This window comes from Alexandromys fortis, unplaced genomic scaffold (assembly GCF_014885135.2).
Source record: "Alexandromys fortis isolate MF-2015 unplaced genomic scaffold, M_Fortis_MF-2015_v1.1 scaffold_97, whole genome shotgun sequence".
In the NCBI taxonomy this organism is placed as follows: Eukaryota; Metazoa; Chordata; class Mammalia; order Rodentia; family Cricetidae; genus Alexandromys; species Alexandromys fortis.
Window position 1 is genome coordinate 4,196,795 of NW_026067981.1, and position 20,868 is coordinate 4,217,662.

Consider the following 20,868-nt stretch of genomic DNA (forward strand, 5'->3'; position numbering starts at 1 on the left):
CTCCTGAGGCCCAGAAACCTGGGAGAGTCATGTATACTATCTCCCGGTTAGGGTGGGACCCACTGAGGGGACTCGTGGATTTAAAGGATTGTCTTCTTTTACGCGCCAGGCCCCACTCGTGCTTACGTGTGTGTCAGGGGCTTGCACAGTGAACACGTCTCATTTCCACGGCAATAGGCAATGGCACAGTGGCCGGCACTCAGCGTTTCTATATACACACAGAAATGTACATAATGAAACAATGTTATGTGTGCTATCTGCATGTGGACACCTGTTCTTGTGTGTGCAGTGCAGGAGGTCGGAGGCCCATGTTGATAACCCTTCACCTTACTTTTGGAAGCAGCTGTCTTCACTAAGCCTGGAGTCGCTGATTTGACTCCGGGAGCTCCTGGGATCCATCTGCCTCCTGCTTCCCCGCCGGTGCACTCAGGATTATAAATGCAGGCCATTGACCAGGCTTTTATGACAACGGTAGGAAGCTGAACTCAAAGCCTCATCATCAGGCAAGCGCTTTACCTACTGAGCCGTCTCCTCTACCATCCCTGCTGATTTTTTTTTTGATGTTTATATAGTCCACCTCAGTATATATGTATTTTAACTTTATTATTATGGTGAATCTTATGTATTTGGGAAGTAGAGGCAGTGCTGGGGTTTAAACACAGGACCTTGCCCACATTAGGATAGTACTCTACTCTAGAGTACTGTTTTGGTTCGGGCCCCACCTTTGACATTTGTAAGTGTGTTCAACCCGCACGAATACCCACAATGCCACACCCCCATCACCATTGTTTATTTCCACTCTCCTAAACAATACTGACTCTAGATCCAGACACGGCTTTCCACACACACGCACCTGTGCAGCCCATATGTTTCTCTTTTTACCCACAAGTCCTGTATACACCCCTCTAGAGCCTGCAGTTTGCACTTTTATTTTTAACCTAACAATTTGGGAGATCTTTCCAGATTAGGAAACATGAAGAACTCTGTTGTCAGTATGAAGTTTTCTGTTTTCCCCTCCCCAGACAGACTCTCCTATAGCCTAGGCTGCCCTTGAATTTCTGATCATCCAGTCCCTAGCTTCTGGATGCCGGGCTTACATGTGCTGTAGATTAAACTTAGGACTTTATGCCTGTTTGGCAAGCAGTCTGCCCACTGAGCTACACCCCTAGTTTTATGTGGGCATATTAAACTGATATAAAAATATATCACATTTTATCAGATTCCCGGTTGGTGGACATTTTTGTTATTTTCATGTTTTTTTTTTCTTCTGCAGGTAATGACATAATGAACATTTTTATAAACACACCTCTGCATACATACCAGGAGTTTTTTTTTTTCAGGAGTTTTTTTTTTTTACAGAGAATAAGTTACATGCTCAGAGAAATAGCAAATTCCCGCTTAGCATTTTGACATAGAATCTGTAACCTGAGTGAATGTCTTTTAAGTAGTCTAATGTGCTGAGTAAAATTCCGTGAGAGCTGTGAGAGGGGGAACAAAGGCTGAGGAGTGGCCTCTCCATCGGGCTGGGCCACGTGCGTGCTGCTGGACCACAGGGGCCACTTCACCTCCCTGACCTTCAGTCTCTTTACTTCCGAAGGGGAGCAAATTAGGACTGCCCCCCAGTTTACCTCACTCGGTTGTTACCATCAAATGAAACAAAGCTCTAAAAGACTCCCAGTGAGGAGCCAGTGTTTAGTGTGAGCGTGACTGTGACAGTCAGCAGCCATATGCCCAAGCTGGCGTCGAGAGGAAGGAGGGTCGTTCCCCTCTGCTTCTGTAGATGTATGCAGATATGTAAACATGCACACCATCTGTGGATTTTGTTGTTTATATATGCATTGTTGTTGTTGTTGTTGTTTTTGTATGTTTGTTGAGACAGGATCTCACTACATAGCCCTAGATAGCCTGAAGCTCAAAATGCAGACCAGGCTGGACTCGAACTCAGAGACCTTCCTGCCTCTGCCTCTCATGTGAGGGATGCACCACCCACCTGGCCCTATATATACATTGTTTTACATGTTGCTTGTATAGTTCACCTGCAGAATAGTGAAAAGATCATTGGGGGCCATTAAAATTAGTATGTAGAGGCTGGCTCGGCAGAGAAAGGTACCTGCTGCTGAGCCTGATGACCTGAGTTCAGACCCTCCAACCCACACGGTGCAAGGACAGAACCAACTCAGGAAGCTGCTGTCTGACCTAAGTGTATGCACAGAGAGAGATGTGCAAAGATAATTTAAGATATTCAGTAAACCTATGAAGTAACCTGAACTTTGAAGCATGATTGATTATATAAAATGAAATGAGATGTTGTAACATGAGAAGTTATAGCACAGACTGAAGAAAAGCAAAGGTTTTTACTTCTTCAGGAGAAGTGTTTTGATTCAGGGTGGTTGCAAGCGATGAAGAGCAGACATCTCGGGAGGCAAGCTGCTGTTGCAGGTATAAGGGACTGTGCTTGAATGGGAAAGCATGAGAGATTTGGCTATCTTTATTACCTTTCTGCACTTCTACCATGAGTTCATTTTACTTGAAAACAGGAAAAAACAATCACGGGAAAAAAATTTAAATTATTGCACAAGCCACAACTTTAATGGAAATAAAAATACAGAAAAGGAAAAGCACGCCCCACGATCACTCTAAATCTGAGAAATAAAACAGTCTCTTTCTCCACTTGGTGTCTTTGTCTGAGGGAATGTATAGTTTGTAGATAGTCTGTGACCAGGTTCATGGCTTCAGAACAGGACAGGCAGGACAGGACAGGAATAGGAATAGATGTAGTTGTATACCGAGGAAAGGAGAGGAGGCTGGGGCACCTCACCGTGGGGACGGACACACTATGTGGCCCTTGTAAATGATGGAGAGTGGCTTTGAAGGTCAGAGAGATCAGGGCAGCTCCAGGTAGGTCAGGCACTAAGGATTTGGTCATCGTGTGTCCTGGTCTCTTGGTAACAATCTGTGTACGACAGCTAATGCCATGTGCCTCTCAGCTCCAACAACTACAAAATGGTACAAGCAGGAGACAACCTGCTCTGCAGGCTTGACCCATGGAGAAGAAAGGGCTCTGCACCCTTCTTTTCAGTACTGAGGACCAGAAAGACCCCCAAGAGCAACACTAAGTGGTGTTTCAAAACCTCTCCGAGACTGTTTCTCCACTGGTAGTGTAAGAGTCACCGTGATGTCTGCATAAACCTCACCGTGGTTCTAGGCACCGAAGCACTCTTCAGCTAGTGGCTAGCACCACTGTGCCGTGTGTTTAACGTGTATCCTTCTTGCTGCGGTGAAAGTAAAAGAAGGCAGCAAGCCCTGATGGGAAAGCCTGTGTGCCCCCATGTTGTGGTCAGTGGGTTGGCACCATGTCCAGTGCTCTGTTCTACACAGTCACCCCCACCGCGGGTGCCACTACCTTCCTGAGAACATGTGACTTCCTGTTTTCTGAATTCTTAAGCTACACTGTCATAGTCAGTTGAGTCTGAGACTGGGGGTGGGGGTGGATGTCAGCAGGAGCCTGGGTCCCAAGCTAGGGTTCCAGAGGGGAGGAAGCTTAGGGGCTAGGAAGGAGCTGTTCCTACCTGGGCTGTGAACTGCTTGATTACCACAGATGACATTAAGTCCTTTGTACTGAGTACTTATGAGGTCTGAAGGACCATATAGCCTGGGAGGGGCCTAAGATGGTGTCAGGGTCACATGGTAGCAGACCCAGGCCTTGGTCTCACATGGGCTCCCCTCCAAGGACATGGTCTTACCTGCAATGCTGAAGTACTTCCTATAAACTGGACAAAAGCTGGGCATGACCATGGGTGGGACTGGAAAGACTGAGAATTAGAGCCCCCCACCAGGGGTAGGTGGGTGAGGAGTTTCTTACCCCCAGACATGTTCAAGCAGAGGCCAGAGGCACTGGTCAGAGAAGTCCCTGTGGAGGTCTGGAGCTGTCCAGATGAAAAAGCTTCTTTGAGGTACTGGGACCAAGTGGGGCGAGATGGGGCTCACTCCAGGTGCACTCAGGGACTTTCCAGCTGTGTGACCTTTGGGAGCTGTGCTTCTTTTCTGCAAAACACAACTGGCAACGAACCTGTCGGGATTGTCCAAAGCTGCTCTGAGCATTGAACCAGACTGTGCAGGGAGAATGCGCTTTCTAAAGGGCATGCAGACCAGCACCGATGTGTCTCGTCAGGGTGGGTTTACGAAGTCAATAGTCCTCAGAACGCCCCCATGCAAAGAGCACCTTCTGTAGGCCAGGTCCCCCGCGCACAGTGGTGATCTCACTCTATCCTCACATGGTCCCAAAAGCCAGCCTTCGCCATTGTGTGTGGGAGAGTCTGTCCAGCTTCTGTCCCCAGACCTAGCATGGAGGGGAGGGGAGGACCTGTCCTCTATTCTTCCTGCTGCTGTACCTACAGATCCTCTGTGTGACAAGGATGCTGCTGGAGACCAGCAAGGTGGGCACATGCCACCACGCAGGGGCCTCTCCATACACTGACCTGCCCTGTGGTGTCAGTCTCTTTAAGTCCTTATTGCAGGAAGGGATTGAAGCTCAGAGTTAAGGAATCTCTCAAACACTCAGCTCATGAGAAATAGACTCCCACCTTGACCCTGAGAGACTTTCTGTCTAAGAGGCCTACACTCCTTCCTCACGTCTCCTGGTGAGAAAAACAGAATGAACCAGCCCGGTTTCCCAGCACTTGCTGAAGAGAAATCCACCAAGCCATGTGATCGCCTGTCACTGTGACTGCGTGTCCAAAGCAAGGGCCGTGCATTCACAGGTGTGTGTGGGGGGGGGGGGGGGGGGGGGGGGGGGGGGGGGGGGGGGGGGGGGGGGGGGGATTCCTGGAGCCTGCACTAAAGATGAGATTCCCCTGAGACGGAGGGCCAAGGAAGCATCTGGAGTCAGGGGACACTCCAGCTTTGCCGTTAACTGGCGTGTGTTCCTGATGAAATTGCTTTGAACTTCTGTCCTCAGTTTACCAAGCTGCAGACCGGGCCCGATAAAAGCTTTCTACCTGCCTTCTGGACTCCTCTCCGAGTCAAACCCCATCAGACACGGGAAGTCATCTTAACAGCAGAAGCTGTGGTCAGATGGTTTGAGGTAGTCTTAGTCGAGCAGATACCCAGCTCCTCAACCGGATTTGCTACAAGGGAAGCTTGGTGTGGGGACACGGCAGGGTGTGTCAGCAGCTGTGACAGGGCCGGGCTTATTAAAACTTAATCCCTGCTGTCAGAAGCAGATCCCAGCTGGAAGACACTAGAGGAACGAGATTCTCCTAGGACTCATGTCTCCCCAGGCTGCCCTCTTGGGCTTAAAATCTATGCTGACATGGGAACCAGAGCTCTCGTGAGGTGACAACAGCGTGCTCAGGGGTGGCTAGGCTCACTCTTGCTAATGATCCAGGACATTAGTATCGGAACTGACAGACACTCCTTGAGCTGTCTCTGGCTGGCTGCCCTGGGGGCCTCCATCAGTGAGTATCTCACACGGCCTAGTCCAGGTGTCCTGCCAGAAGGCAAAGACACCAGCTTTTTAGTCATGGGCTTAAAGTAAAAATAGAAGTAAACATGCTAGCTAACGTTAGGAGGAACAAACCAGGTCCCTCTCCTGGTAGATATAGCTGTATCTAATCCTCCATCAACAAGGGGCTAAGTAAGCTTACTCCCTTCATACACAGAGGAAACTGAGGCTTGAGACACTCAGAGCCAGGGGCATGGAGCCAGCCGCTCACTGCCTTAGAGCAGAGAGACAGACAATGAATGTGCTCTCCTCTCCAACGGTGACATTTTCTCTTGTGTAGATGGTATGGTTACATAGCTGTGGAAGGCGAAATTTCCCTCTTCCTGCTCTGGCTATAGCAGGATACAGGGTCTCCCTCCCTAGGTTCTAGCTCAGGCTGGCTAAGCCAGCCTCCACAGGGAGCCCTTCTAACAGGCAAGCAGGCTCCTGGGGGCTGTGGTTCTGGAGTATGGGCGCAAGCATAAGATGAAATGGCTTTCCCATGGTACAGGACAACAGTGCCCCAAATACCTCCCGACAAGCACCCGAGTGCTGTGCCTGGCTGGCGTGGGATGTGGTAGAGACGTGATAGGGTTTGCTAGCGGCTCAGGGGAGGAGATGGTCGAGTCTTTGCCTGCGGGAGGGAGGGGGACAGCACGGTCACCATGACAAGTGGCACTGTGAAGAACTGCTGCTGGGTGAGTGCCCCCAATATCAGACACCATTGCCCTTGCTGAGGAAACAGAAACCCTGCCATTCACACCTGCTGAAGCAGCCTTACCACAGCCCTTAAGGTAGAGGCAAGCACCCCCACCTGACTTTCTGGACAGAGGGCCCTAGGCCCAGAGAAGTGAGGTTATTTTCTAGGACCAACACAGCTAGGAAGAGGCAGGTGAAACGTGGAAGCCATCTATCCCCAACACAGCCTCTTTCTAGTTCTGCAGCCCCTGGCACGGAGCCAATGGCCAACAAATAGTTAATAAATTATGTGGCTGACACAGGTCCTGAGTTCTTGTATGGGATTATCCTGGGCCACATCACAACGCTCTTGAGGCCACCCCTACAGTGCATATACTATGGGACTGAGGAAAGGGAGGCCCCTGCAAGGGTTGGGCTAATATCCTTTCCTCGCCAGCCCTACACGTAGCGCTTCTCTTGCTGACCATTAAACTACGCTACTCTTTTAAAAGGGAGTAGGAAGCCTTGTCTCTATTACTCATCTTTGGGGGCCGGAGAGTGCCCAGCTCCCCGCCTGCCCCCAACTGTGCTGACTCTGCACAACACAGAGGTATTTCTTCTTATTTGTTCTAAATTTACTATCCAGTTTTTTTTTTTCTGTTCTCATTTCACACGACAGGCAGCTGAGCGATTTTCTCTGGGCTCTCTCTATGAATCTCAACCACCCTGTAAATCGCCACTGACATCTTTCCAGCCCTGAAAGGAAATGTCACTCCTGCTTTGGTAGCCTTTACTGGGGGCTGGCTGGCTTCTTAGGGGCTCTTGGGTCATTATTAGAACAAGGAGCAGCCTGGGGCCTGGCATCTCCCCATCACTGAAACATACCCTCCTTTCAACTGCAGGAAATTTGATGAATGACCTCCCTGGGCATGGGGTTGGGGGCGGGGCAGGAAGCAAAAATGAATCACAGTCATTGGCCTCCAGGGCTCACAGCCTGAGAAGGGAGGTTGGAACTTCCAGAGAACTATCCAGGTGCATAGACTCTGCATCCTCCGCCATTCACCGATTACCGCTGGGGAACTCAGATGGCAGGGCATGGGCGTGATTTCTGTGGGTGTGGGGCAGAGTTGGCAGTGGTGGCCCAGAGGAGGAGCCAGGTGACGCCAAGGTGGGCACGGCAGGAATAAGAAAGCCCCTGAGAGGTTAATGGAGCACGGGGCATGAGAGGCAGGAGGAAGGGCTGGGGTGTGGCTCCTTAGGGACAGTGCTCCCTACCAGGCACGAAGCCCTGGTTTGATCCCCAGAACCACCAAGCATGGAGGTGCACACCTGCAAATCCCAGCACTTCAGATGTGGAGGCAGGGGCATTACAAATTCAAGGTTATCCTAGACTATCTAGTAAAGTCAAGGCCAGCCTGGAATGCCTGGGAAAGCTAGAGAAGGGACAGGGTGGTGGCTTGGTCTGGAAAGGCAGAGCCTTCCTGGGGCAGCACAGAATTCCGGGGTCTTTGAAGTGTCTGGGTCATCAACAGTTTCTAAGCAGGGACTGTGGGAAGTTGACAAAGACATCTCTGCCTAGGGCCAGGAGGGATCTGGGATTCGAGCTGGAGTTAAAAGGATGGAGGGCTTCAGAGAGGTGGGCATGGGGACAATGAACAAGAGTTAAGTCACCAGCTTCCATGGAACGTGTGGGCAGCCAAAAGCGCTGGCTACCTGCAATTCTCAGTGTGTTTCTGGTGACGATCCAATGGGGCCTTAGTGGTTGTGCTCCAAGCCACAAATACTACACAGAACAAACACTGAAGCTTCCAACCTCTTTCACAGGACAGACCTGGCCCCAAATGACACAGCTAGGTTTAAGGCAAGGCCTGTTCACTTAATCCACGGCCTCTGCCCCTACGTGGCTGGCCAGCAACCACCAGGGAGCGCTCCTGCCTCTGGAGACAGGCTGGAAAGCCATAGAAACCTCTGCTTGTGTGCTTCTCAGGCAGGGGCAGATGAGGGTTTTGTGACACTGGGCCAGTTCTCAGGTCCAACTGCGGCACACTTCACCGAGTGGGGGGCTCATCAAGATCAATAAACAGGCTTTGCTTGCTGGCGCGGTGTGGTTTTTTTCTCAAATAGGATTGCTAACTTCTATTTAACTAACGTCTCTCCTTCCCCTCACCCCCCACCCTTATCTAGAGAAAGTGTCAGCTACACATGCTTTGAGCGCAGTGTAACAAACAGCAGAAAGGCGGGGGGGGGGGGGCATTAGGAACCCATCGAATTAGCGAGACCGGCTAAACAGAAGAGGCTCCGAGCTAAAAAGTATAGGCTGCCTGAGTGTAGAGTTCAGTTTATACAAGGTCTCCCATGCCGCCAAAGCAGAAGTTCTGTGGACAGTTTCATATTTCCCCTGGTCCCGCCTCCCCCCCCCCCCCATTCTTCCCAGGCTCTACCTGGCTGGCTGCTGCAGGGCTAGGAGGGGTGTGTTCCTGTAAGCTTGGGCACAGCTGACAGTTTTGTCTCTTGCCACAGAGGCACAGAGCTTTGGTCTGCTGGATCCCAAACTCTGCTACCTGCTGGATGGAATCCTCTTCATCTACGGCGTCATTGTCACAGCCCTGTACCTGAGAGCAAAGGTGGGTTCCCCTGGGCTCCTGTGGGGGAATGTGGGTTCCTCCATTGGGAGGATGCCTGATGGGGCTTTGGCACTGGAGAGTCTCCAGTCTGGGCTACGCTTGGTGTGCATGGGCAAGGCAGGGGATGGCCAAGTGTGCACAGTGGGTGGACTGTCCCCAGGTGGCAGACAGGGCAGGTGCATTGGTGAGGAGGGTCTATACGAGTGCCTGGACATGAGAGTGTCCCAAGGCATCTGCTGGCCAATGGGAGATTTATGCCAGGTAGTGAAGGACAAGAAAGTGGATGAGGTCTCTTCTTGGGGCCTGCTGCTGAGCTGCTAACCAAGGCCACACCAGCTTTTCTCTCCAAGCCTCAGTTTTACCATCTGCAAATAAGAGTGATGGATAACACGGTGATTCACCAGGTACCGGAAACTATGAATTTCATGGAAAGGATGTATCTGGGGCAGACAGATGTCTGATCCGTTTAGGGCACTATAACCCATTTCCTTTCTGGCAAAAGATTTTATTGGAGAAAGTCTATTTATTTATTTACTTGGAAACGATGCCTAGTTGATTTGTAAGGTTCCTTCCAGAGCTCCGACTCTGTAAAAACCCTGTAGTTCCTCTCAGCTTAGGTGGCATGTGTGGTTATGCCAATTTTGGGCATGTGCTCATGACAGTAAGCCAGCACTCAGGAAAGGGCTGGCGATGATGCCAGCAGGCCAGCTTAGCAGGCAGCTCTCTACCCTGAGGGTCCTGGAGTCTTTGGAGGAAGGAGTACAGGAAGTGCTCCCTGGAGGAAGAAGTGCAGGAGAGTGCTCCCTGGAGAAAGGAGTGGAGAGTGCTCCCTGGAGGAAGGAGTGCAGGAGAGTGCTCCCTGGAGGAAAGGGTGCAGGAGAGTGCTCCCCGGAGAAAGGAGTGGAGAGTGCTCCCCAGAGGAAGGAGTGGAGAGTGCTCCCTGGAGGAAGGAGCGCAGGAGAGTGCTCCCTGGAGGAAGGGGTGCAGGAGAGTGCTCCCCGGAGAAAGGAGTGGAGAGTGCTCCCTGGAGGAAGGAGCACAGGAGAGTGTTCCTGGCTCCCAGCAGGCAAAGACTGAGAGCTCTTTTCACACAGGGGGAGGGGCAAGGCCTATACTTGGGATAATTAGCTACTTCTAAGACTAGAGTTGTAGAGACATCTTGGAGATGGGGCTGCATTGTGATTTTCTCTGCTCTATTGCAGTTCAGCGGGAGTGTAGGCGCTGATGTCCACCAGCAGGGTTCCAGCCAGATCTACAATGTAAGTTTCCAATCTACAGACCTGCCTGCACAGTCTTATCCTAGGACCCAGGGAAGCTCCAAGACCAGGCTCCGCTGTAGGTCTGGTCCACAGTTATCAGCCCGGTGACTGGTGGCAAGTTGTGCGATGCCAGTTTTCTAACCCAAAGACTGGGAAGCAATGGTCGTGTCCTCAGGGTAGCACGGGGCGGAGCGGAATGATAAGATGTAAGGCACAGCCCCGCCTCTAGTGAGTGAAGTCCCGCCCACCAGCAATTCTAGAGCGCACAGAAAGGCAGTGGGTCCGTGGTCTGTCTGTGTGTGTGATTTCCTCTCTGGGAGCCTTGGTTTCACTTGCTAATGAAAATGTTATCCTGAACCCCAGTAGACAGCCGAGCAGGAGGGAAAGCACACGGTAACTCGGGGTTCCTGCCATACACCATCCTAGTATCAGCTGTTTTCCGAGGTACTTGCATGAAAGAGGAAGCAGTTTCCACGACTCTCATCTCTCTCCATGCCTTTTTTCAAAAATTACATTTCCTGGAATTGAAGAGTCAGTTAGGAGTGGTTAGTGCTCCTACAGAGGACCCAGGCTTTCCCCCAGCACCCATATGGTGGCTCTCCAACACCTGTAACAACAGTTCCGGGGGCGGGGGTTCTGAGGCCTCTTCTGCAGACATGTGGTACGCAACATACAGCAGGCACACACATGTTCACATGACAAATAAAATGTAAAATGATTTGAACTTCTTATTGTGCTCTGTGCGTATGTAACACGATGCACACATATAAGTAAGAGGACTCTCTCCTTTTACCACGTGGGGCTTGGGGATTGAACTCAGATCCCCAGGCTCTGAGGCAGGTACCTTTCCCACCGAGATACCTCACCTTCCCCATGCTGCTTTTTGGGAAACCAAAACCCAGTTTCAGTTGATGAGGTTCCGTTCTCCTGAATGTCCCATCTCCTGTTGTAGGAGCTCAATCTAGGACGAAGAGAGGAATATGACGTTTTGAACCAGAACTGGGCTGGGAATCCTGAGACGGGAGGCAAAGAAGTAAGAATCTCCTTGGTCTCTGGGGTGGGTGGGCTTTGAGGGTGGGCTGCTCATCCTAGCACAGAGGGCGCTAGACTCACAGTCACATGGCTAGGGACTGGGACAAGAGGATGACAAAGAACCTCTTGCTGCCAACCCCTCCCTCTCTTCTTGGTTCCATTCTGCATCTTAAGAAGCCCGGTCATGGGTAATGTCACCCTAGTCTTATTAATTAATTAATTAATTAATTATTTTTTGAGACAGGGTTTCTCTGTGGCTTTGGAGCCTGTCCTGGAACTAGCTCTGTAGACCAGGCTGGTCTCGAACTCAGAGAGATCCGCCTGCCTCTGCCTCCCGAGTGCTGGGATTAAAGGCGTGCGCCACCACCATCTGGCCTGTCACCCTAGTCTTTACCCTAAGCTCTGCTGACCTCTCTAGCCAACCCAACTGTACACATGATAGCATCACCTGCCTCCGTAGGACAGCCCTGATGTCAAGATAGACACAGGAAGGGGCTAAGACCACGGGGAAGGAATCCTGGATTCTGAATACCCTTTTAGAACATGGCCACCTCAGCTCCAGGTGACTGTCCTCTGCCCTTTGTAGATTCCATTCCTGTAGGGAGGGGAAGGGCTAGATGACTCCTCTGTTGGGCTAGAGGCCTCCTAATTGCAGGGGTCAGGACAAAAGTTCAGTTTAAGGTCAGTACTACCCAAAGCTACCCAATGTCCTCAATGTCTTTGGTCATATCTGTCCACTCAGCCCTGACCTAGGTCCTCTGAGTTCGGTGCTGGGTATACATTGCTAGAGGGCGTGGAAAGTAGCAAAGTCCCTAACCCCTATTCCATCCTCCAACCTCAGCTCTTCTCCTTAGGATCAGGAGCGGGGAGGGGAAGGGCAAGGAGGGAGGGTGCCAGAGCTTCCCGTGGCCACAGCTCAGTAGAACCTGATGAGCATTGACTGGCTGGCTGGGCCCTGAATGAGGGGACCCAGCCCATGTCTCCCTGTATGGTGCATATAGGAGTCTATTAGCAGGGGTGGGGACGGCTGAAAGATCACCAGCAGATCGCCCCTAGGGCCTGCCCAGGTGGGGACGGGCATGTGTGTGCAGGAATATGCAAACCAAAGAAGTATGAGCTGTGGAGCTGCTGCCAGGCTGCCGGGCGCAAGGCTGGGGAATGTGGAGGAGACAGACACAGGAGAAGGCAGTGTGGGTCAGGCAGCATGGGGTCGATCACACTTTCCAGCCTGAATTCTCTCTAATCTCTGCTCTTTTCTGTTCCTCAACAGAAGAAGAGGAACCCCCAGGAAGGCGTGTACAATGTACGTAGGAGAGAATTCACCATTCACCCTAGAGAGCAGGAAGGAGGCTGGGGGAGGGGCTGTTCTCCCTTCAATCTTTCCATCTAGGCCAGGCCTCCCCTGCATGGTTATGTGTCACCTGCTGGTAGGTTTAGAACAGCCCTTGAAGCTGAGCAGGGCCACTTTTTTTTTTTTTTTTAAATTTTAAAACCATGGGCTCTGAGCCTGTCCTGTGGTTGGGGAACATGGTGGGAGCTGCAGCTGCAGGCTAGGCTGGGCTGGAGTGTGGAGCCGGCATGTCTGAGGGAATGCTGAGCCCAAGGGCTGGAGTATTCCGAGCACTTTCTCTCATTGCAAAGTCCATCCCACCCCATATCAGGCCACAAAGGTGCCACTCCCCACGGGTGGGGCCTCACAGTAACTGGCCGATCACAGCCTGTGGTATTAGCTGTGGAGAGATGACCTGTTCAAATAAACGACTCATTGCTCCTCTTGAGCCCTTAAGTTGTCCAGTCGCCCACACCTATCCTGTACGGTTTATTATCTAGAGCAGGTAGACCAGAGAAGATTCTCCAGTCAGGCTGAGGAGCACAGGAGACTTAGTTGTCGGCAGTAATGTTCATGAGTCTAGGGCTTAGAACCTCGAGGACCAGAGCCTGACAGCTTGGGAATCCAGAGGCCTCTGGGGAAAGGCCCATTCTGTCTCGGTTAAGAAAACACACCACCTCTCTTCCTTCAGGCACTGCAGAAGAACCAGATGGCGGGTGCCTACAGCGAGATCCGGGTGAAACAGAAGGTAAGTGCTGCTCTGCCTCGACACCAGCTAGGTTCCTTCTGGCCTTTCGGACATTCCTGCTAGTCTTCCTGTCCCACCTGTGCCAAAAGTGAAGGTGCCACTGGAAAGTACACGAGACTAGGGATGGGCTGAGATGTCAGGGCTAAATGGCAAATCTCAAATCCGTGGCTAAGCTTTGCTGGAAGCGGATTCAAACATTCAAGTAATGCCACTGTTCTGTATTTACTGTGCGGGGACACTGGGTCCCAGGGGAGAATGAAAGAATGTTCATTAATGACTGCGTAAGGATCTCAAAATATCCAGAGTAGAGCACTGAGTTCTTTCTGAGTAGGCAGGCGACTCTGTATGATGAGCTGGCTAGCATGTGTGGACAGTATCTACCATGGGCGAAGACATCAACTTCCCTTGGCAGGAACAAGGTTTGAGCTAACTCAGTTTCAGAGCTCAGAACCATCACCTAGTTGCCAGTCTCAGTGAGCCTTTCTGATGGCAAGATTTTGGAGCTGTGTGGAGGTCCCAGATGCCAAAGATCTGAGATGGGCAGTGTGAACTTAACTGCTATCTGAGGCACATGTCATCTTATTCTATAGAAGCAAAGATCTGGCCAATGGCCTTCTGTACCAGAGGAAGGGATGCTGGCTGGGAATTAGTCCCTTCTGATCCCGAATGGGGCAGTTGAGCAAGAGTGAGTGCTACTGCTGATTCTCCTCCTTCCTAATCTTGCTTACAGAGGCAGAAAGACAAGGGGCACAATGACCTTTACCAGGTAAGAGCCGTTGTCCACTTCCTGGGAGTGCTGTTCTGACATGGGATAAAGCTGAAGCTGCCATGGTTTGCTTGCTGATGGCACCAGCCCTTGTCAACAGACAGGGAGAGCAAACCCAGGGCACACAAGCAGACCAGAGGCCACTCCACTGCTATTATGTCTCTATAGCCGGGCTGGGATCCAGTTGGGGAGGCAGATACTTAGCTTTAACCAGAGGGCTGCGGGAGTTCCATGCCATCTGGGGATAGCAGACAATAGCAGCTATCTAAAGAATGGGACGGGAGCCCCCAAAAGTGCAGGCAGAAGTAGGTAAAGGACCCTACACAGGTGATTGGTTCCTTTGTCCACTGCCTTAGCTTAGCTCTGCTCAAAATCCTAAGACGTAGGAAGATCTAAGAGAGTGAACAGAAAGATTGAAAAAAGAAAAATAGGCAGCTTCAAAAGAGAAATGTTGTTGTAATCAGGTGCCTGGTTTATGTAAATGAGTGAAAACTATGCAGACTGTGTGCAGAGAACCCACTTTCTAAAAAGAGATCCCCGGTTGGCTTCGGCTTTTTTGTTGCTGGGCTTGCCCGAGTGCAGCTGCTTACTGGCAGTGCTGAAGCTGAAGTCCCGTTGCCTCTTCAGTCCCTGGAACAGAGAGAGGCTTTCCCACCCGTGAGCCTGGGACCAGCATTGCCTGCCTGTCCAGACAATATACCACAGTGGCCAGAGACTGGAAACTCCTGAATAAGGACTGAAGTCAAGGAGCCACCAATTGCCCTATGACTAGTTCAGACTTTCTGTGGGCCCAGGAAGTAGATTCTCTGGCATATCCCAGATTCCAGCTTAGTATGTTACATGGGGAAGCTGCCTTCCTCTTTGGCTAGATGGGGAGTCTGATAGATCCCTGGTACTGCAGGGGGTAGTGTTTGAGAAACTGACAAGGGGTGAGAGCCATGCTGGAAAAAAGTTGCTTCAAAGTCATTTTAGCAGGACAGAGAACCCACCTTTCTGTCAGCCTTCTGAGGCACGGTGATCTTCTCGGGCTGCCAAAGGCAGTGGGATCCATGATGAGCCACAAACCGTAAACTTGTGCCTGTGGACTCTTGTTCATTTTTTTGTGATTTGTTTCCACCAGGGGCTCAGTGCGGCCACTAAGGACACCTATGACGCCCTTCATATGCAGACTCTGCCCCCTCGCTAAAAGCCAGGGGATTTCCCACCCACAGGCCTGACCTGCTGTTGACTGTGAAGGACAGAGGACAAAGCGTATACAATTCAGTTTATTAATTTCGCTGCCACTATTTTATGAAGAGGATGCTTCTGGTTGTCACACCTGTCTTCTCCAGTTCCAAAGCACAGTACACAGAATGTCGTCCCTGAACTCTCTAAAGGGAAAGCCCCCTTCACTCTTACCTCAGCCCAGTTCCCACAGCAGAGCCAACCCCTAGCCAGGGGGTCGGGGTGGGGGCACTGACATCCTTCCTTCCTTTCACAGCTGAGTTCAGTTTGCCTTGTAATACCCCCAGAGAAGGCCTGGGTACTGTTTGTATTGTTCTACTGATATTGACTTAGTTTGCTCATGCTGTAAATTTGGCTTCTGTTGCCATCCTCCCCACAGTCAGGGTGACCTATAATTAGGCCACGTTGTAAAAGAGAGAGGCAGGTAGGAAGGAGCCTAGGCAAGTGTCAGCCACAAGAGGCTGAAAGAAGGGAAGCAACATGCTTGGAAGGTCCCCAGCAGTTTACAAGGGCCTCCTTCTATCAAGCGTAAACCTCCCAGCTACTGTGCCAAGCACTCCAGGAATGGAAAGATGCCTTATCTTCATGGAAAACACACTCATAAGAGTGCAAATGATCTGTGCACAAACTGGCACAGAAAACAGGACGTCACTGCATACAATAAACCAGTAATAATAAAGCCAAGGCAGTAAGAGAAAAGGGGGCAAGTCCTGTCTTCTTCCCGGAACTTGGTTCACTGCTTCTTGAGTGGCAAGAAGACCAAGCCCACTCAGGTCTGCAGTGCTCACACAACAGTGGTACAATGAGCCAATCAGTGGACTGCAACCTCATGGTAGAATTAAAGTGCCTGTGACCATGGATGGAGGACCCACTCATCTCGGGGGTTTTAATTTATACTAAGTAAACCCTCACTGTTTTGAATAATAAATGCTTTGCTAAAAATGTTGTTTGAAGCCTTATTTCAGTGGTGAAGCCTGGGTAGTAATGGAGACAGGAAGTTAGCAGGTGGGTACCAGTAGATGAAGCCATCCTGAAAGTTGCCATAAGGAAGTGTCTGTGTAGGATGTGGCATTAGGCTGGCAGTTGTGCCTCCAGATAGGGAAATGCCCGGCCTCATGACTGAGCTGGAAAAGGATGGTGGGAAAGCTTCCTGAGGTGAACCTCATTACGGAGTGCAGTGACAAGCAGAGCAGAGCATCCAGGAGTGAAAATGGAGCACTATCACTTGTTTCATAGGATTTAAAGCATACAGTCTTATTTCGTGGTTAAAATGTAAAGTCACATGACTTAAAAAATCACGATGAATCAGTTCAGTGGTTGAGAACATTTGCTGATCTTGCTGAGGCCCCAGGTTCAGTTCCTGGTCTTGGGAATGAGAGCACCTCTTAACAGAGAGCACATGTTCATCACCTCATCTCATGGGGAACTGCTTCCTATGGGGCCTTGGGAGCAGCTAGAAGACAGCTTATAAAAGGAAGGGTCACAGTCTCACCTCAGAGGTTTGTCACATGGAGTTTGACTATTTCTACCAAAAAGGATGTTCAAATTTTGAAACTACTTTAAAAAATAACTTCATAGGCTTACATGCAAGACATAAATATTAGAGAGAAAGAATGGAAAATAACAAGTTAATTTGACTTAGGAACAAAAAGTAGGGCCCACATCTGCCTTTTGGCTTTGGCACTTTTGTCATTTTGAGATGGGCTTTTTGTCAGCATATGCCTGTCAGGGGTTACCTCCCAATGCTCAAGTCTTCTATCTGTGGGATTCTCCTTTCCTCAAGAAATCAGTGAGCTCTACCAAGTGCCAGATATTTGTGTCTAGAGCAGAGGCTTAGTTAATGCGCATAGCAGGGCCAGAGGCCAGTTCGAGATGTGCCACTTTCAGAGGATCCTCTCCCACCACCTCTGGTTCAGGCCTGGCACGAGATGCTAGAGGTATCTGGGTCTGTCAGTCAAACGACAGAGCCCAAAGAGCCAAGTCCAATCCCAGTCAGCAGTCACACACACAGTGAGTCAGACGCTCCAAGGAGTTCCCTTGAAGGATCAGTCAAGGGCCACTGTGTTTGATAATGCAGAGCAGTCAGGTCTGAAGGAAACTCCTGCTACTCAACTCAAGGTTCCATTGAGGGTTTGGGTAAAGAAAACAGGGGCTACAGCTCACTAAGGAAGTCAGAGGGTAAGTTTTATAAGACTAAGCTGCTTAGACTCTGAGGTTACTAGGAAGACCTGTGGGAAGAAATGATTTGGAAGGCCCATGTGGTTATCTGTGCAACTGCCTGTGTAAAGCAGCCAGAATACTAAGGCAGCAACCTCACAGAGATACAGACAATGTGAAAACACTTGGAAAATGGTTTAATGTTTTACAACAGAAATTGCAACTGTACAGTTACAGTAAGTTTAATATATATAAAAATTACAGCAGACAAATGCATCTACACAAACCCACCATTTCATTCTGATTCACTGGCACCCATACAATCTCTCCCAAGCCCTGGCCCCTCTGCCAGCCCCAGAGGGGGAAATCACATAAAGGGCACTTTTAAAGAGACAGCACCGCTCATAGTCCCCACCACTTCCCCAGTCCTCTGGAGGATCAGCTAAACCCCAACAAGTAGAACTGCTTGTGTTTCAGGTTTCTCAGGGGGCACAGATAACAAGGACCAGCACTCCGAGTTATCAGCTGACTTTTATAAACTATTCCCATGGGAGGAGAAATGGCTACAGACGCTCTGGGGCAGTGAGGCTACACAATAGCCACCCAGACTGCAAAGTCATCTTAAGGAGAAATGTAAGAGGACACCCAATAACTACGCAGGAATTCTTACTGCCTATTACAGCTGCTGGGCAGTTCTGGAAAGAATCACGTATATCATATTGTAAGTTTCCACAAAGAAGAACTCAAAGTCACATTTGAAAGTACACAAAATAACATTTGGGGAGGCCAAGGTGCCAATTTCCCTTGTGTTCCTCCCTTGACAACAGTGGAAAAACACTCCTGAGTCAATATTAACTATAAAAGAGGAAGGAAAAGCTGGGTGTTAAGATATTTAAAAGCTGAAGAAGTAAACAGCTTTAGAAAAACATGATCGCCCTCTCTTGAAAACCAGGCCAACCCTGGCAGTTGTCAGGGACTCCACACCCCCAGTGGACACAGCTGGAGGGAAGACTGAATTGCACGTACACTCAGAACTTTTCATTTTTAGTGTGAACGGCTAGGCAGTGAAAGCTGTTATGTTAACCCATACAGGCACATCGCAAACCTACAAAACCACTATCATTTCAAACTACCAAGAATAGGACAGCGCAAGTTTTCATGCTATGACTTTAAGAGCATTACACTGAAACAAACAAGAAGTTAAATGACATTTTTCTTTTAATATCCTGGAAATATACCAAAATATACATCTAAGCTTTGGAATTACTGAGGTTAGACTAATGCAAGTGCTGGGTAATCGTACTTAATACACAAGTCTAAGGTTCTGCAGGAAAGAAATTGTCTTTGGTATCTGCATCAGGCTAATATTATTAACATTTGGATTTTGCTTTGGGATAGAGCTTGTATGACCCTAGAACCAAATACCCCCCTCCCCCAATGAACTGAGATTAAAAAGATCCATGTAAAAATCTCCTTCATTTGCGACCCCCCCCACCTCCCCACCCCAAGTTAAAAAGTCACAGGCATCTACCTAGCACAAAGGTTATGAAATACAATGCATAGTTGCACAGTGGTGCTGCAAAAGGAAACAAAACTACAAACAAGAAAAGAAAAGTTTGATAATCGCTCTGTATGTTTCCTCACAAACGGGACAGCCACTTCCAAGCAGTTCCAGTAAAGAAAAGAGAAAGAAGGCTCAGAAGGGCCCCTTGGGTGTGTAGACCCAGCCCCAGAGGTGAAAGCACCCAGCAGAGCAGCCAATCCTGTGCCAGTGTCTTCAGCGTCCCCATTCTGTGGAGTGGTGGCCATCATGTAGCAGCTCCCAGCTCTAAGGCCTTGTGCTAAGCTCTGGTGATGACCCTGGTTGTTGTCAGATGGGTTGTAGTGATGGGGTTTTGGCTTTGGTTTTGGCAAATCTCATGTGCCAGTATTTTTCATGCATGTTCTGCTCACAGCTAAAGAGTCAAAACTACTGAGCAGGCACCCGAACAAAACTCTCAACTTGGAAAAAAGCTTGCTTGCCCTTTTGAGCTGGTCAGAGGTGTCTCCACCTGCCCTTGGGCATGTCTCCAAGTGCCAGGACGCCACAGACTGGATTGAGGCTGAAGACTTCCCTTTTCTTTGGTTTTTTTGTTTGTTTTGAGTTTATACAATCATTAAGAAATCTTTGGTTTTGGCTGGAAATGGAAAAACAAAACAAAACAAAGAAACCACCCTCCCCTGGCTTATAGCAGCAGTGTTATGACCTGACCTGGTTAAGCTTCTTATTTATCCCCCAACTTTGGGAGTAGGGATTAAAAGTTGAGAACTACATTCAAAGAAAAGGTTGAAAGGGCCAGGAATGCAGCTTACAAAAAGCCCATTGGATATAAGATTGTCAAATAATAATAATTATTATAATAATATTAACAATAAACTTAAATATTTGGTTGTTTCTTTGTTTTTGGTCATGTCACACAGGAAACAAGAGAAATGTGTATGCGGCAGTCATCTTAAATGAACCTTTGGGTGTCCTTTCTACCAAGTCTTGGCAATGAGCAGAACCCCAATGTTCAGAGGGGAAGGGTCAGCTGTGACCCCACTTGGAAAATGCCAAGGACAGAAGCTGTGTGTGTCTAGCAATTGGAAATATGGGGCAGATGGGGGAGAGGAGAGCTGGCAGTCTTTGAAGGCAAGGTAGTGGGGGAAACATAGGAGACCTGTAATGATCCCTGACAACAAAACAAACAGGAGATTGCAATTTGCCCTCAGTTTGTAGTAGCTTCAAAACAGAGACATTCAGAGGCTTAGGGGCAGGGCTCATCCCACCCTAGGCGACAGGTCTTATGATGCTATAGGCCAGAGTTCAATGTTGCTGAGAAGAGGGAGGGCAGACTTGGCAACTCTGTAGGGTCGAGAGGAACTTAAAGCAAGTTACTTAGTCACAAGTTAGAAATGAGGTATACAACAGCTCCTGGACAACTGGTGGGCAAAAAACCCCACACTTACTCACCTAGCCTTCACTACTACCACAGAGAAGAGGAATGACTGAGGTCCACTCTGGGAAGAGGTACCTCCCCCAGTGAGTCCTCCTGTGGACTGAGTAATGCACACATTCCCATGGAAGCAGAGGTAAGGAGTGGGAAGAAGGAAGTCTTTCTCTCACCATCTGGTCTTAGAGGAGACACCATTTACCATTTATATCGTATAAAGCCAATGTTGCAATATTATCACAGTCTTGGCAAACATGCCACCCCCACAATGTTTGCAATTTTATACCTAACCAGGCTAGCACTAACTAATTTACTTTATCCTTATAAAACATGTGCCTCCTGCAGACTCATGTAGGAATGGAACCCAAGACACACTGCCCCCAACCAACCTAGCACAGTGCTTCTAAGAGAGACAGTCACACCAGTGTGGGAAAGTGCATTTTGTTTCTGTCATTAATTTTCAGACCTGAGACACTCTCAGGGCTGGATGGGCACTGACCGTTTTTATCTAACGAGATCACATAAGGAGCTTCCATGCAGATGCTTCCTTGTTGAAACAGCACTGTAGCCAGCTGTCTTGTCTGCCTGCAGACCGT

General features: G+C 49.4%; 1 protein-coding gene across 1 annotated transcript in view; it reads left to right on the forward strand.

The window, feature by feature from the left end:
* Cd247 (CD247 molecule) overlaps nucleotides 1-16,097 on the forward strand; it is a 72,300-nt gene extending 56,203 nt beyond the window's left edge. Inside the window, exons 2-8 of the mRNA XM_050158344.1 lie at nucleotides 8,681-8,784; nucleotides 9,987-10,043; nucleotides 10,996-11,076; nucleotides 12,346-12,378; nucleotides 13,097-13,153; nucleotides 13,884-13,919; nucleotides 15,040-16,097. Coding sequence (XP_050014301.1) covers nucleotides 8,681-8,784; nucleotides 9,987-10,043; nucleotides 10,996-11,076; nucleotides 12,346-12,378; nucleotides 13,097-13,153; nucleotides 13,884-13,919; nucleotides 15,040-15,105 — 434 coding nt within the window. The 3' untranslated portion in view covers nucleotides 15,106-16,097. The remainder of the gene's footprint in view (nucleotides 1-8,680; nucleotides 8,785-9,986; nucleotides 10,044-10,995; nucleotides 11,077-12,345; nucleotides 12,379-13,096; nucleotides 13,154-13,883; nucleotides 13,920-15,039) is intronic.
* The last annotated feature ends 4,771 nt before the right edge of the window (nucleotides 16,098-20,868 follow it).